The 13,725-nt window shown below is 34.9% G+C and overlaps 1 protein-coding gene across 1 annotated transcript; it reads left to right on the top strand.

Moving 5' to 3' along the window:
• Positions 1-775: 775 nt before the first annotated feature.
• On the top strand, positions 776-12,627 carry LOC105172010 (3-beta hydroxysteroid dehydrogenase/isomerase family protein). The gene is made up of 12 exons (XM_011093330.3): positions 776-1,145; positions 2,912-3,001; positions 3,094-3,227; positions 3,326-3,496; positions 3,799-3,915; positions 4,003-4,082; positions 7,170-7,368; positions 8,643-8,760; positions 9,277-9,451; positions 9,839-9,995; positions 12,017-12,083; positions 12,166-12,627. Exons 1-12 carry the CDS (start codon positions 890-892, stop codon positions 12,375-12,377), a joined length of 1,776 nt encoding a protein of 591 aa, XP_011091632.2. The 5' UTR covers positions 776-889; the 3' UTR covers positions 12,378-12,627.
• Positions 12,628-13,725: the final 1,098 nt, after the last annotated feature.

Raw genomic sequence — 13,725 nt, 5'->3', positions numbered from 1 at the left:
TTTACAAATGCAATTACTCAAGTAAATTACATAGGCACCCCTTTAAAGGGTGTACTTGTAATTTTGTAAATGATAAAAGATATTTGTATAATTAAATTGAATATCAAAGAATTTATCTTAACAACAAGGGATAATTACACTCCACTCTCCTGAGGTTTCGTGTAACTACACCTAAATCTCATGTGGTTTGAAAAATTATATTTAACACCCCTAAAGGTTTGCTTTATTTAACAAATAAATCACTATGTTAATTAAAATAATCAAATGTGCTGATATTAACAAAAAAATAAAAAAAAATTCTACATTTACACCCAATTGGCTTATTATTGATTTATTATAGGTCAGATAAATCTTGTTATGATCAAATTACCCTCATACATCGTCATGCGTTAATGCATGTGAGGAGGTATATTTTCAACATTATAAGGATAGTTTAGTTGGAAAAAATTATTTGACCTGTAATAAGTCAATTGAGGGTAAATATCAATTTCATTCAGTTTTTCTGTTAATATCAAAAAATTCAGTGAATTTTGACTAACGAATGTATAAACTATAGGAGGTTTAGATGTAATTACACCAAACTTTAGAAAAAATGAGTGCAATTATTTATAATAGTAATAATAAAAAAATCTATAGTAGTAATAATAATAAAAAGGAATCTAAAAGAGAAAAGAAAAAAGGGGGGGTGGGGGGAGAAAAAGGTCAAAGCTGGAGGTGAAATCAGTCAACCAACCAGATGATTACGGTGGAGCCTACCACACGCGATCCCTGCACCCTCTTTTCTTGATCTTTTTCACCACCACTTTCTCCTCTCTCTCTCTCTCTCGCTCGCTCGCTCGCATTTCTTCGCTCTCATTTTGTTGATTCATTTGCGCGCGATTTCTCGAAGATGGCGAACGAAAATGGTGGCGATGGTGATTCAGACAAACAGTTGAAAACGTGCGCTGTATTGGGTGGCAGGGGATTTGTAGGCAGCGTCTTGGTGGAGATGCTGTTGAGAATTGGCAATTGGATCGTCCGAGTCGCCGATACCGCTAAGACTCCCGAGCTCAAACCCTCCGAGTCGGTTCTTGCCGACGCCTTGGCCTCCGGCCGTGCTGCTTATTTCCAGGTTGATGTTCGCCATACATCGCAAATCATCCAAGGTATTTGACAACGCGTTTTATTTAATTGTGAATTTGAACGAGGGTTACTAATGTGGTATTGAGAATGTTTAAGATGTCTATAGATTTATACTGCTCACGGGCGAGTATGCGTTTTATTAGTGAAGTAATTGATTACATCATTACGTCAATATTTGAATAAGATTTCAATAATTAGTTCAATACAGCCGTTGGTCATGTAATTATACTAGGTAATGAGATAAGAATGCTCATCTCAATGACAAATGAGGCACGTAGTTACATGTTTGGAGATATTTGAACCTAATATTGCATGATTGTAAAGTACGGGGCTTCACTGACGAGTTTCTTTAATATGTGCATCAGTTAAATGCTTGTCTGTTTGGGTGTGTTCTTGATGGTGTTGGATTTTCATCTTGGTTTGATTGAAATTCCACGAGAAATATACTGTCTTTCCCTGAACATCATATGTTTTTCTGACAATATCGAGTTATCAGTTTATCTTTTCAAGGTGAATCAATAGCGTATGGTGTATTCTTGTCTGTGGGTGTTTGCCATCTATAATTCTTGCATGAATTCTATTTGACATGCACAACAAAAAATTAGCTGATTAACTTTAAAGCATGGTAAAATTATAACAGCAGAGCACTTCCAATTGTAGGTATTTGTGAAGTTCATTTTTATGACTTTCCAATTTGCAGATTCTTGAAGTATATATATAATCTATAACCTGGTGATTTTTCATGATATCCCCATGTGCTGTCAGGATAAGTTATTTTTCAGTTAATCTGAATACAGATACACTGTTGGTTTTTATTTGTTTATTTTTTTGGGTTATATTGGGAAGATCTGTGACATGGGTTTACTTTTTCTTTTTTCTTAACTAAACTACTTATTTTGTCCCTAGAAACACCAAAAGGCATTCTAGCATTCAGCTATATGAACTTATTGGCGAGCTTACGTTTGCCTTTCCATCTCATGTTTATATCATATCATAAGACTTGGTAGTACAAGGGAAAGGGAGAAATAGCATGGAGCGCCATAAATTTTTGTGTAGAGTAAGGATGTGACTTTTTTTAAACAATTTTCCCAGGCCATCTACAAATATATTCTTTTCGGTTGGATTAATGGAATTCATCTTAATAAACCCACTTGAATTCTCATGAGAAGCCTTAGCTATTTATGGCTTGCAAGCCATCCGTAAAACTTGAAAGCACCTTTTTCAAATTTTCTTTTTTTTAATTCTAAGGAGAACAGAAGAAAAGGAAAAGAATCAATAGGTCTTAGATTGAAATTATACTTGTAATTTGCTTCCACAAGCGGTGTAGTGTGTTTGGACTTTGGAACAGCTTCCAGATAAGATGCTGCCTCTTGCTGTACATAAATATTTAGGCTTATATTGAAAATAAAAAGTGTAATTATATTTATCAGAAACCATCGACATATAGATTGTGCATAGCAATCTAGTTAAAGATGCTTCTCAAGCTGAAAAGGTATGCTTTTGAGGATGGTTAACACTTAACAAGATATCTTTTGGAAGCTTGAATTATTTAACATTTGTATTTTTTATGCATTCAGTGCAAAAAACTCATTTAAGATGCAGCGCTGCCTTGCCTATACCTTGTATTCTGTTTTTATTTGATTCAATGGTTCTACTTGTTTTCTCTGGATTGCACACTTGGTTTCCAATCTAGTAATATATTCCTTGCTATGCCCTCTTTTTACTTCGAGAATTAGATTTTTTTTCCCTTCTGGAAATTGCGTGGTAATATTATGTTCTTTCTCTGCAGCTGTTGAAGGTGTTTCAGTTGTATTTTATTTCGACTCTATGGATTCATTCCCCCCAGACTTCTATTTTTGTTACAACATCATTGTTCAAGGTAATTTTTGTCGCTGTGCATGATATAAGATGAATTGAAGTGCTATATTGCATTTCGTCCTGTAGTAATCTCCTTATTGCCTCAATTCTCAGGTGCAAAAAATGTAATCAATGCTTGTCGTGAATGCAACGTTAAACATCTAATTTACAACAGTTCCGCTGATGTTGTTTTCGATGATGCCCATGATATACATAACGGGGATGAATCTTTGCCATATTCTGGCCGAGTACGTGTCAGACTAAAAGCCTGAGGTAGCTTTCTCTTTCTCCATCTGTCAATAATATCCTAACCTCTCTCTCTCTCTCTCTGCATGCTATCCTACAGGTTTGGGACATGGTCACTGACCTTAAGACTCAAGCAGAGGCACTGATCTTATTTGCGAATGATATTGGTGGTGTTTTAACATGTGCACTTCGGCCTTGCAATGTATTTGGACCTGGAGATAAACAACTCTTACCTTTGCTGGTGAATATGGCAAAATCCACCTGGGTTAAGGTAAGCTACTTTATGAACTCATAATTATGTTTGCATATGATCTATCTTTTCTTCTGAGTGTTATATTAGTTAGCTTTCATATGTTAATCTTGTGGATAGATTACCATTTACTGGCAGCAACATGTTCCATGCTATTGTAGCTAGTCCCATTTGGAAAACCCTCTGCCTTTTCGTTGGAAAGGAATTATTGTAATGTATAAGATCTGAATGTTGTTGCTTTCCTACGCAATTATTTATTTCTTGCATTACCAGTTAAGTTAGTTATGTACTTTTTGAATTAGTAATAGGCTTTCTCATTTCAGTTTATTATAGGAAGTGGAAAAAATCTATCCGACTTCACCTATGTGGATAATGTTGCCCATGCTCATATCTGTGCTGAAGAATCTCTAAGTTCTCAGAAGGGTTCTGTTTCTGGAAAGGTATTCTTAAAATCCAAGCTGCTCCTTTTTTGCTGTCTATTACTTTCAGTTTTTGTGAAATAACATCTTTGACTGAAATTTTTGTAGGTGTTTTTTATAACTAATCTGGAGCCAATGGAGTTCTGGGAGTTTGCATCTCTTTTATTGGAGGGCTTAGGCTACCAGAGGTATCCAAAATCTTCCACTGTTGTTCGATTGTATCTGCACTAGAAACAAATAGTTCATGTAATTGATGTGTGTTTTGCATGTCCATAGTTAATTTGATGTATAATTACGATTTTGTCATCATTGTGCACTTTAAAGTCTGAATCTTAATCCTGGGAAGTAATTGATGAAAACAAAATTATGTCGATGTATTTATGCTCCACCATCATAGTTAATGACTCATAGCGTTTGTGCTCTTAACTCTGGGAGTGGATGGAAGAGTGTGGAGAATTATTTCAGTCACAAATTTCTTTATGAAGTATTGATTTCTAATTTTCATCTTGTAATTCTCTGCTTCTCAACTATCCATACTTACATATAACGTATATACATGTATATGCATACATTCTTTAAATCATTGTTTGGGCAACTGGGATCGAGGACCTTAAGATATTGCACATCCTGCAATTTGTTTTCTCTCATTATTTCCTAAGTGATTGGAACTTTAGATATTGCACTTCTCCCAATTCCCTATGTGAGATGCAAGTCTCATATCTTGCAGTTAGGATCCTATAAGTATCACTATCTACAAGAAACACCAAATCATACAAGGGTACGAGTTTTACTAGAAAAATGAATGCTCATCCAAAGCTATTCCAATTACCAAGAGTGCATTCGTCAAACTTTCTTTGAAGATTTTCCAACAAAATTTGAACAATTTAGAGTATTTCATGGATCAAATCATAAATATAGTTACATTCATACTTAATGTTAATTCTTGCAAAACTTGATCAGATCCCACCTTAGGCTTCTGACACATTGACCCATCCTGTTTTCATTTTAACTAAAAGAATACAAGTGACACATCAAAACTTGGAGTCCTTATCATTGGACAGGATAATCCCTACAATCTATTACATCAAAGTTCAATCTTGAATTTTTCGTAAGTGAACAGTAATCCAAATGTACTCTCATACACAACAAATTGAGAGAGTGCATGTTCACAACCAAGTGTGACATAGAGGCACTAAGAATTTCACTTGAAGCACAAAGCTGATATCCATTTGTCCTTCCCTTCACCTTCACCAAGATTTTGACGTAATTTTTCCATCGTGTGCCCTGGGTATAGCCACCTCATTGATCTTTTCTGGCTTTTATTCTACTTCTATCAAATAAGTGACAACGTTATGAGTTTTCAGTTAAATATTATATTACTGTTTAGCCCTTCTAATTAATGTCCTAGCGTGGTATTCCCACACCTTTTTCTTATTTCACTAGAAAGGTTAATTTCACCAAAATCCTCTTCAAAAGTATGAAATTACAAAGGTTGCATTTTGGATACAAGGATTTGAAATTATGGATTTCAAATTCTTTTCAGACAGAGTCATTTGAAAATCTTTGTCCAAATCCTTCCCTCAAATTCAAATCTATCAATCCAAATGCACCTTGAGAGATTTTGAAATTAACTTGCTCTGTTCCGGAAATACTCTATTTGTTAACCCACACAAAAAAGTGAAGCTATCATTTTACGTTAATTTAAAAAATAAAATATAATTAAACAATAAGTTTGTTAAATGATCATTGTGCTTTTTGATGTATTTGTAATATTTATATTTGGAAGGGATGAAATTGAATTGATTGAAGTGAGAAGCAAAAATATTCTAATACAGACTTTTTCAGTTATCATTATGACTTAGCCTTGGGCCATGACAATACAAGACTAAATATGACAAGTAGTAGGATAATGAGCTAATCCTTACTGAACCTTGAAATCTTGATGCCAAATGCCTTTTAAATTCTTTTGAAATTATCCTGCAATAATTATTGATAAAAAGAATATCTATGTTTTGGCAATTCCACCCTAAAGCAAACAAATTACTTATATAATATCATTTTGTAAAATGCTAAATGTACATATAAATCAACCATGTGTCGGAACTTTAATATGAATTAGTGGAATGGGCATTCTTTAAGTTTTATTTCTTTCATTATGTTTATATTTTATTGTGCAGGAATCTGAGGTATATGTTCTTATTATTCTATATGTAATTAATTATGATGTGATTTTTCTATGTAAATAATAAAGGGTGTTTATGTAAAGTTTTATGCTTTCTTAAGAGGATGTTAGAATTTTTTTTTTTTTTTATTGATAGGTGGTGTGTTATAAATTCATAGCAAGTATTTTATCTATTTACCCTTTTAATTATATACCATTAATTACACAGTTTTTGGGTTGATGAGGGGTATAATTAAAATCTCTTTAGTATTTTTGGTCCAAAACTCTCACAGCAGTGGTCTGATTGATTGCAAGCGGATTATTTTCAAAAGGGATGTTAGTAAAACTTTTGAAGTAACTTCCAAAGTTTCTTGGGACAAAGTGTAGTTTCATATTTTCAAGGAGGATCTAGGTGTAATTAACCCTCAATTAAATGCAAAATTTAAATAATTTAATTATTTTAATACTCAATTTAATAAATATACAAACAATTGTCAGGTGTTACAGTCAGTTTCTTAAGGAAGAAATATTTAAGCAGTAAGAGTGGACATTAGTATCTTCTATTACCAGTCCCATGGAAAGTTCTGCAAGAGAAATTCCACCATGCCTGAAAAGATCAGGTGCAAGACCTCAGGAGATCTGTTTTGTGTGCAAAAATCATTGGTGGTATTTCAAGGGCATGTTTTCTATGTCAAAGCCTTCACATATTTGGCAAGTTATGATTTTCTGAGTGAATGACTAAAGATGAAAATGAGAAGCAATTTCGAAGTGTTAATGAGGAAACATGATTTCACATTTCCTTAATATGTTTCTGACCTTGATTTTTCCCATGCATTCTCTTCTTCCTTTTCTTTCCTTAGTTATTTATTGGTAATACAGGTCTTATCTCCTCAAACCCCTAATGAATTATGTAGGGTTTTGTATTTCCGCTGTCTTTCCTGTTCTCCATTGTCCACAATGATAAACTTGTACTATAGGGTACATTATTTTCGTTGCATTTTTTTATTTCCAGTAATTAGTCACTCAATGGACCCTTTTCACCTGCACTTGGGCTGCAGCTGATAGAATTTTCTAATTGTTTGTTGATTTGTATGTTTTACATGTCTGATTGCAGGCCTGTCACCAGTCTCCCTGCTTGGGCCACTCATTTTGTCGTTCTTATTATAAAATTGCTGCATATGAAGTCAGATACCAGAAAGCTTGACCCATTTGTCTCTGTTTACAATGTTGCTAGTTTAGCTTTGCGCACAAGGACGTTTAGTTGTTCCACTGCTGAGAAACACATTCGTTACTCACCAATTGTTTCGATGGAAGTAAGTTTCAGACCAGTTGTTTCTATGGACCTTTTCCTAGGCAAAGACCTATTTATAGTAATTTCTGTGCTCTCTTCTGGTGTACCTATGAAAGCAGAGGTCAATCTCTTTCTTAGTTTGATCATAGTTTGAGCCTCAAACTATGGAATGTAGTAATTGTGAAAATTATGCTTGGTGTTATTTAGTTAAATGCCAAACTAAGACAAGTTTACATCACTGTTCTACAGTAAAGTGATGTTAATTGAAGCAGCGATGAATAATTATGAACCTAAATACAACTCAAAGATGAATCGTATACTGGGTTAACCTACTTGTAGAAATTACAAATGCCTACTATGACTGTGTGGCAGGTTCCCTTGTCATTCCAATATGTTCAGATGTGCTTGACTTCTCTCCTTGTGGATGAATTGACTGTGGCTGGTACAAATGCTTCTGACTTTCGCAAGAAAGAAGTGTGCGTAGGACAGATACATCTTTATTGAAACAGATGCTGTATGTTGGTTTCATTCATCTGAAATTGGAGTTGCTGTTGGTCTTGAGAAAATGCCTGACATAAGATGTAGACTGGGACTGGGTATCAGAGTTGCTCTATGTGTGTTCGGGGGGAGTATAATGATGGTGCTTGTTCGAGTAACTTCTTACAAAACTGTACACTACCACTATTATTAGATCCTAGGTTTCCAGTGTAATAGGCACTTGGAGGATTTATTCTTTATTACTGTAGTTTAATTCTAGGTTCACCATTAACAATTCAATTTGCATCAGTAAGAGCCCTCTTTCAGCCGAATGTTTTTGTTGTCTCAGTGATGCCCTAGAAAATTAATTGGCAGACCTCCTTTCTTTCTAGAGAAGTAAAATCTGTCATAATTTGTTTTGAAAGTAAAGTTTAGTTCCATGGCGAAATGAGGTAGTCTACATTTTGTGACCTTAAACAGACTGAAAAGGAAAATTTTGGGGATTGTTTGTCTGCTCAAGGGGACTAACTAGTGACCTTCAACATCTGAACCACTATAATATATCGGCCTTTTTATTGTTGTAGGTCGTTTATTTTTCTCATAAAATGTTTCCAGTTCTAGGATGTTATGGCTATCCACCTGTTTCGCAAAATAGAGCTTTTCCGGCTGTTGTATGGTTTCTGTTGTCTCATCTGCGTTGTGGTTTGTGGAGTGAATAGACATCATTTTTCCACTGACTTGATAAATTTGCATGCCCAAGTCTGAGTAGATTTACATACTAGATATATGTGTTAAAGCAGAGGCTGTTGTTTGACGCAGGAGGCTGTGGAATCAACTGTTGATTCATACTCTCATCTAGCAGTGGACTCGCCTTTCATGATATGTAAGGACTCCAATGAACCGTCGAAAGTGGAGAAGCTGTTAGGCAGTGGAAAAGGTTAGTTAACATTTCCAGTTTGTGGTACTACAATGTATTTGCCAACCATCTTGTTTTAAATATAAAAATTGCAGTTTATCTCACTGTTCAAGTGCTTAGTTGAGGATTGGAACTTGAATCCGTTGCTGGATGAACGAGCTTGTTATTCAACAGCATATCTCTTCGTAGTGTTTATGACTAGATTGATGAGCTGAATCTCTATCTGAGTAGCTAATGTAAGGCCTTTGGACTCACCCATAGGCTGATACAAACTATCTCCACTTTCCTAGTCTGTGTTTTCATTTGGTTGAATTTGTGCCTAATGCAACTTACCCCTCTAGCTTTTCTCACCCACACTCAGATTCACTCACTCTCTTAAACTGAACAAACACATACCCCTCTCCCTCGCGCACACACACACATGTAGATATGTATATATTACCTATGTGTATCTATGGTTTGATGTTGTAGAAAAGAGTGATTGAGTAATGTTTTCTTGTTTTATTCCCCATGTAACACTATACTATTTTACTGCAGTTGCAGATTTATTGCTGTGGAGAGACGAGAAGAAAACCTTTCTTTGTTTCTTTTTTCTTGCTTTTCTGTATCACTGGTTTTTCCTCTCTGGGAGAACTTTTATCTCATCTGTCGCTAAGCTGCTTCTGCTGATCATCGTGTTACTTTGTGGGCATTACATACTACCATTGACTGGGTAAGTCGGTTCCTGAAAATTTCCATGATATAATTTATCCATAGCATTGTCCTTTTTCAGCTTTTAATACTTTGTTTTACAACTTTCTTCTCTCATGGATGGGGCTATTCCGTGCTCAATCTTTTACTGTCCTTTCAGTTACTTTTATAGTTTTATGTGATTCTGCAGCAACCTCCATGCTACGTAGTCTTTATTTCGGTTTCTGATATTGCGCTGTTTTCTGAAGTCAACAGCTACTATCTGATTTACTAGCGGCACTATTCTTAACTATGAGTAAAACCCGTATAATTATTATGGATACTGTGAGCACTGAGCAGATAATATTTCTTCCTTTTCAATTCTCCTTGTAACTCAAGTATTTTATAAAATTAATCACATTTTCTGCAGATATGAATCCAGTATTCCTAGAATACCATCTTCATGTTTTGAGATCTCGGAAGTTGATATGCGAAATTCTTTTTTCACCATAAGATGCATGTGGAATAAGCTGGATTCTCTAGCAAAATCATTGGCTCAAGGAGAAGATTGGTGTACCTTCTTAAAGGTAAATATTACTGAAACTTGTTCTAATTTGAGAAGTTTGCTTGGTGCGAATTAACTAGAACTCCCTCTTTGGTTTCTCTCTGTGTTGCAAATATGGGGCAATATGATGATGTCTCCTCTAAAGATCAGATATTAGATGAGTGTAATGTAACCTTATCTGAATATTATGATCTTTTTTGTTTTCAAATTTGACTTTAAGAATGAACTACTTGTAAGTTCAGTGTTTGGTTGACTTATATCTCAGAGTTTTCCTGTGCATCACTTCCTCGTGATGGTTCCTTGTTTGGTTGCTTCTTAGGGTTTGAACTGGAGAAATCCGTGGACTCATACATTCTTTGTACTGATTTGACGGACAACGCTCCTATATGTATCTTAGTTAGAATTTTGAAAATTTGCTTCTTGTTCAAACATGGAGCAGGATATCTCCTTATGCAACAAATTGTTGGAAGTGTAAGTTCATGCCTTGTACCATTTAGTCCTTGGATCTGCATATGGATGCACGAAATTTCTAATTCTGATTTTTCTAATGAAATAATGTTTCTAAATACTACCTTAACTCAAAATGCTACCTTTGGATGTTACCTATTGTAACCATTACTTTTGAGGGTGAAATGTAAAGGTTTAATGATATTCTCACTTCAGCTAAGGAATTCTAAAGAGTGTTGCGAGGATTTAGTGATAATCAGGAGGAAGTTTTAAGATGTTGAAGAAGATGGAGGAGAGATATAATTTTGTACATTATTCCTTGCCTAATAAACATACACTACTGTATTTTCAACTGAACATATAGTTTATGACGACATAAAATTTGCTTAGGAGCTGGTTTAGCTATTTTAAAAGTAATCCCTGGTTAGAAATTTATTTTGAACTTACCCCAACATGATATGACTACTTACCAGACTGTCAGAGATACAATGAAAGGACTATAGGTGCAAGGAATATGGGTAGCACTGTGAAGGGATGCCTCATTTGATTTTTGCTAGGAATTAAAAAAGGTCAATATGGTTTTGAAAATGTGGAGACTTAGTCTTTCTTATTTTTATATTTTGGTAATATAGTCTTCTGACCGTGCTGTTTGGGTTTTCTAACAGATGCAACTTGGAGGAAAGTTTTGATAATTTTAAGAGAGGGAGGTTAGAATCAGTAATTGTAATTTAGGTATTTCCTAAGAAGATGGTTGTAAATAACAAAAAACTGGAATTAGACAAGAGAAATCAAAATTCAAATTAATGTCAATACAGCATTTGTTGTGTGGCATTTGTTTCTTTTTTGGCCCCAGGTATCTCAAAAGTGACATTATTCTGAGACTATGCTCACATGGGATACACATACTGTTGCTACTTGTAGGGTTTTTAAATGCTTGTAATTAGTGGTCCGTGCAAGATTTTGGGCCACCTCATATTGTTTGCACATATTGTTCTGAAGTACTTTGACAAGAATGTTGATCTTATTTTGACTGTTCTATTCTTTGCTTTAAGAACTTTTTTTTGTAGTTTCTCTTTGAGATACTGAAACACTTGTTGGTTGTTCGGAAATCTGAATTGTGAATATGAAAGTAAATTTGTAAATGAGGCTCTAGATTCCAGAAGTGATCAATTATGTAGGAAATATAGTTTCTGCTTCTCATGATGTTTGCTGTGCGCCCCACTTGACTATAGCTGTTCTTTATCCATATGTACTGAGTTACGGTTGAGTTTCCAGTTAATTGTGTTGTACAAACCACATTGTTCTGAAGTTTATGCTCAAAACATTTTCACACAAGTGAGTTTAGTTATATCTTCAAAAAGATGTTGATCCGTACACTTCCTTTTTTTTTTAATTCTTTGAGCTTGCATATAGAATCAATACTAGTGCCAAATTTGGTTTGTCCCCCCACCTTGATATTGATCCTGTGGGAGTTTCCATGTCACATGTGATACAACATTAAAGAAGGAATCAAGTAACTGATTTTATTACACTCACTAGTTTCTTTGTGATATTGGTTTTGACAGATCTAACTTGCTTTTTTTAAATCTCAAACAGGCATCAATTTTTCTGTATTTCTTTAAGTTGATTGTTCCCCCGCACTTCACCGTTGCTGTTGGTTTAGGTACGAAGTAATTATTGTTAATTGGCTAGTTTTGCTTTTGATGTTCATATGATTGTTTCTTATTGTGGTTAAACAATTGCAGGTTTAATCCTTTCTTTCAGTTTGTGTTTTGTATACGAGCAATACGAGGAGAGAATTGATGTGATAGCAAGTGTTGTATTGACCGTTGCTGAGAGGGTCTTGATGTTGTTTGTTAGGAAACTGCCAATGTCTTCGAGCTCAGTTTCCTTTGACTGTAAGCCTTTGGTGGAGAACGAATCTAGCCAACGTCTATTGTTAGACAGTCGGCAATGAGAGCTATGGCAATCCAACTTTCCTTGTAACTTTTGTAATACTATAACCTCTGTAGATATGTATGTTAGCTTCTGTAGTTTACGAGGACATACCATTCATACGCTTAAGAGTTGCTTCCATACTTGATGAAAGGTGCTAGTAAGATACAGCTTCTGAATTGTTGGTATCATTTCTGATGAGAAGGTAGAACATTGCCGTGTCACATTCTGTTTTGACGACATTATCATGAGAAGGTTTTCTTACAGTGTCAGATATCACTTTACAGAAGCATGGGAGCTGTATTTGAGATTCTCACCTACCATCAGTACTTGGTCTGGTGTTCATCTTTCTTATCCGTTTTCACTGGAGAGAGAGAGAGAGAGAGAGAGAGAGAGAGACTTAATTTCACATGTTAATATACGCTGGGCTAGTAGTAGTTTGGGATTATACATAGACTGCAGACAGCAGTTAATCGTGGATCTAAAGTTGTATAACTGAAGAAAGACAAGGAAAATTACAAATATCAATAACCACGCATAGAAAATCATGGATTGTAAAATGGGAGTATGTGAAAGAAGAAAGAATGGAAGACAGGTGCATTCTGGAGTGAGAAAAACTGAAAATTTTATGGATGATGGATGAGTCTGTAGGCCTCTAGTACAAGTCGTCCATGCCCTTATAACTTTTAGAGAGTAAAAGACCAGAGCAGAGTGGAAAATGATACCCTACACATTGTTGCCATGAAAATATCATTATCATGAAAAATATGGTTAAAATCAATTGTACTATGATAGTCATCATCTTTCTTTTGATACATCAAATTTCTGACTTTTAATCGCATATTATAATTGACACACCAATTGATGCAATCTTTGTGTTACCAAATGGTTACACATCTTATTATGAATTAATGACCAAATATTCCAATTTCCTTCATATCCAAAGGGTAAATTACATTTTTGGTCCCATAAGTGGACCCAATTTCAATTTTAGTCCCATATTAAGGGTAATTCGCACATTTGGTCCCGTAAGTGAATTTTTTTTTCAATTTCAGTCCCGATTGGGGATTTCCGTTAAAACTTGACGTCTGCTGTTGAAATCCGTTAGGTGCTTTTAAGTATGGAGGGAAAACATGGAGAATTGGGGGGAAAATCAACAACTTGGTGGAAAATTACACTATACCCTCTTCCTTCTATTTAAGTCTCATTTCTTCATTTCTCTCTTGCACTTAGTAGAAAAAAATCTCTCAAAATATGATTGCTAATAGAGAAAATTTTTGTCATTGTGGAAGGCTTGCGATTTTGAAAACTTCATGGACCGACGGCAAATCCGGGTCCATTTAAAGGGTGTTGTTAACTATAACATAATA

This window comes from Sesamum indicum, linkage group LG10 (assembly GCF_026168435.1).
Source record: "Sesamum indicum cultivar Baizhima isolate 11 linkage group LG10, ASM2616843v1, whole genome shotgun sequence".
NCBI classification, from domain to species: Eukaryota; Viridiplantae; Streptophyta; class Magnoliopsida; order Lamiales; family Pedaliaceae; genus Sesamum; species Sesamum indicum.
This window is presented reverse-complemented; position numbering and strand designations above follow the sequence as displayed.

Bases quoted from the DNA above. Each gene is read 5' to 3' on its own strand.
- LOC105172010 (XM_011093330.3), top strand. From the start codon at position 890: ATGGCGAACGAAAATGGTGGCGATGGTGATTCAGACAAACAGTTGAAA. The intron at 3,916-4,002 runs GTATTCTTAAAA...AAATTTTTGTAG, and splicing joins AGGGTTCTGTTTCTGGAAAG to GTGTTTTTTATAACTAATCT. The intron at 8,761-9,276 runs GTTAGTTAACAT...ATTTTACTGCAG, and splicing joins GCTGTTAGGCAGTGGAAAAG to TTGCAGATTTATTGCTGTGG.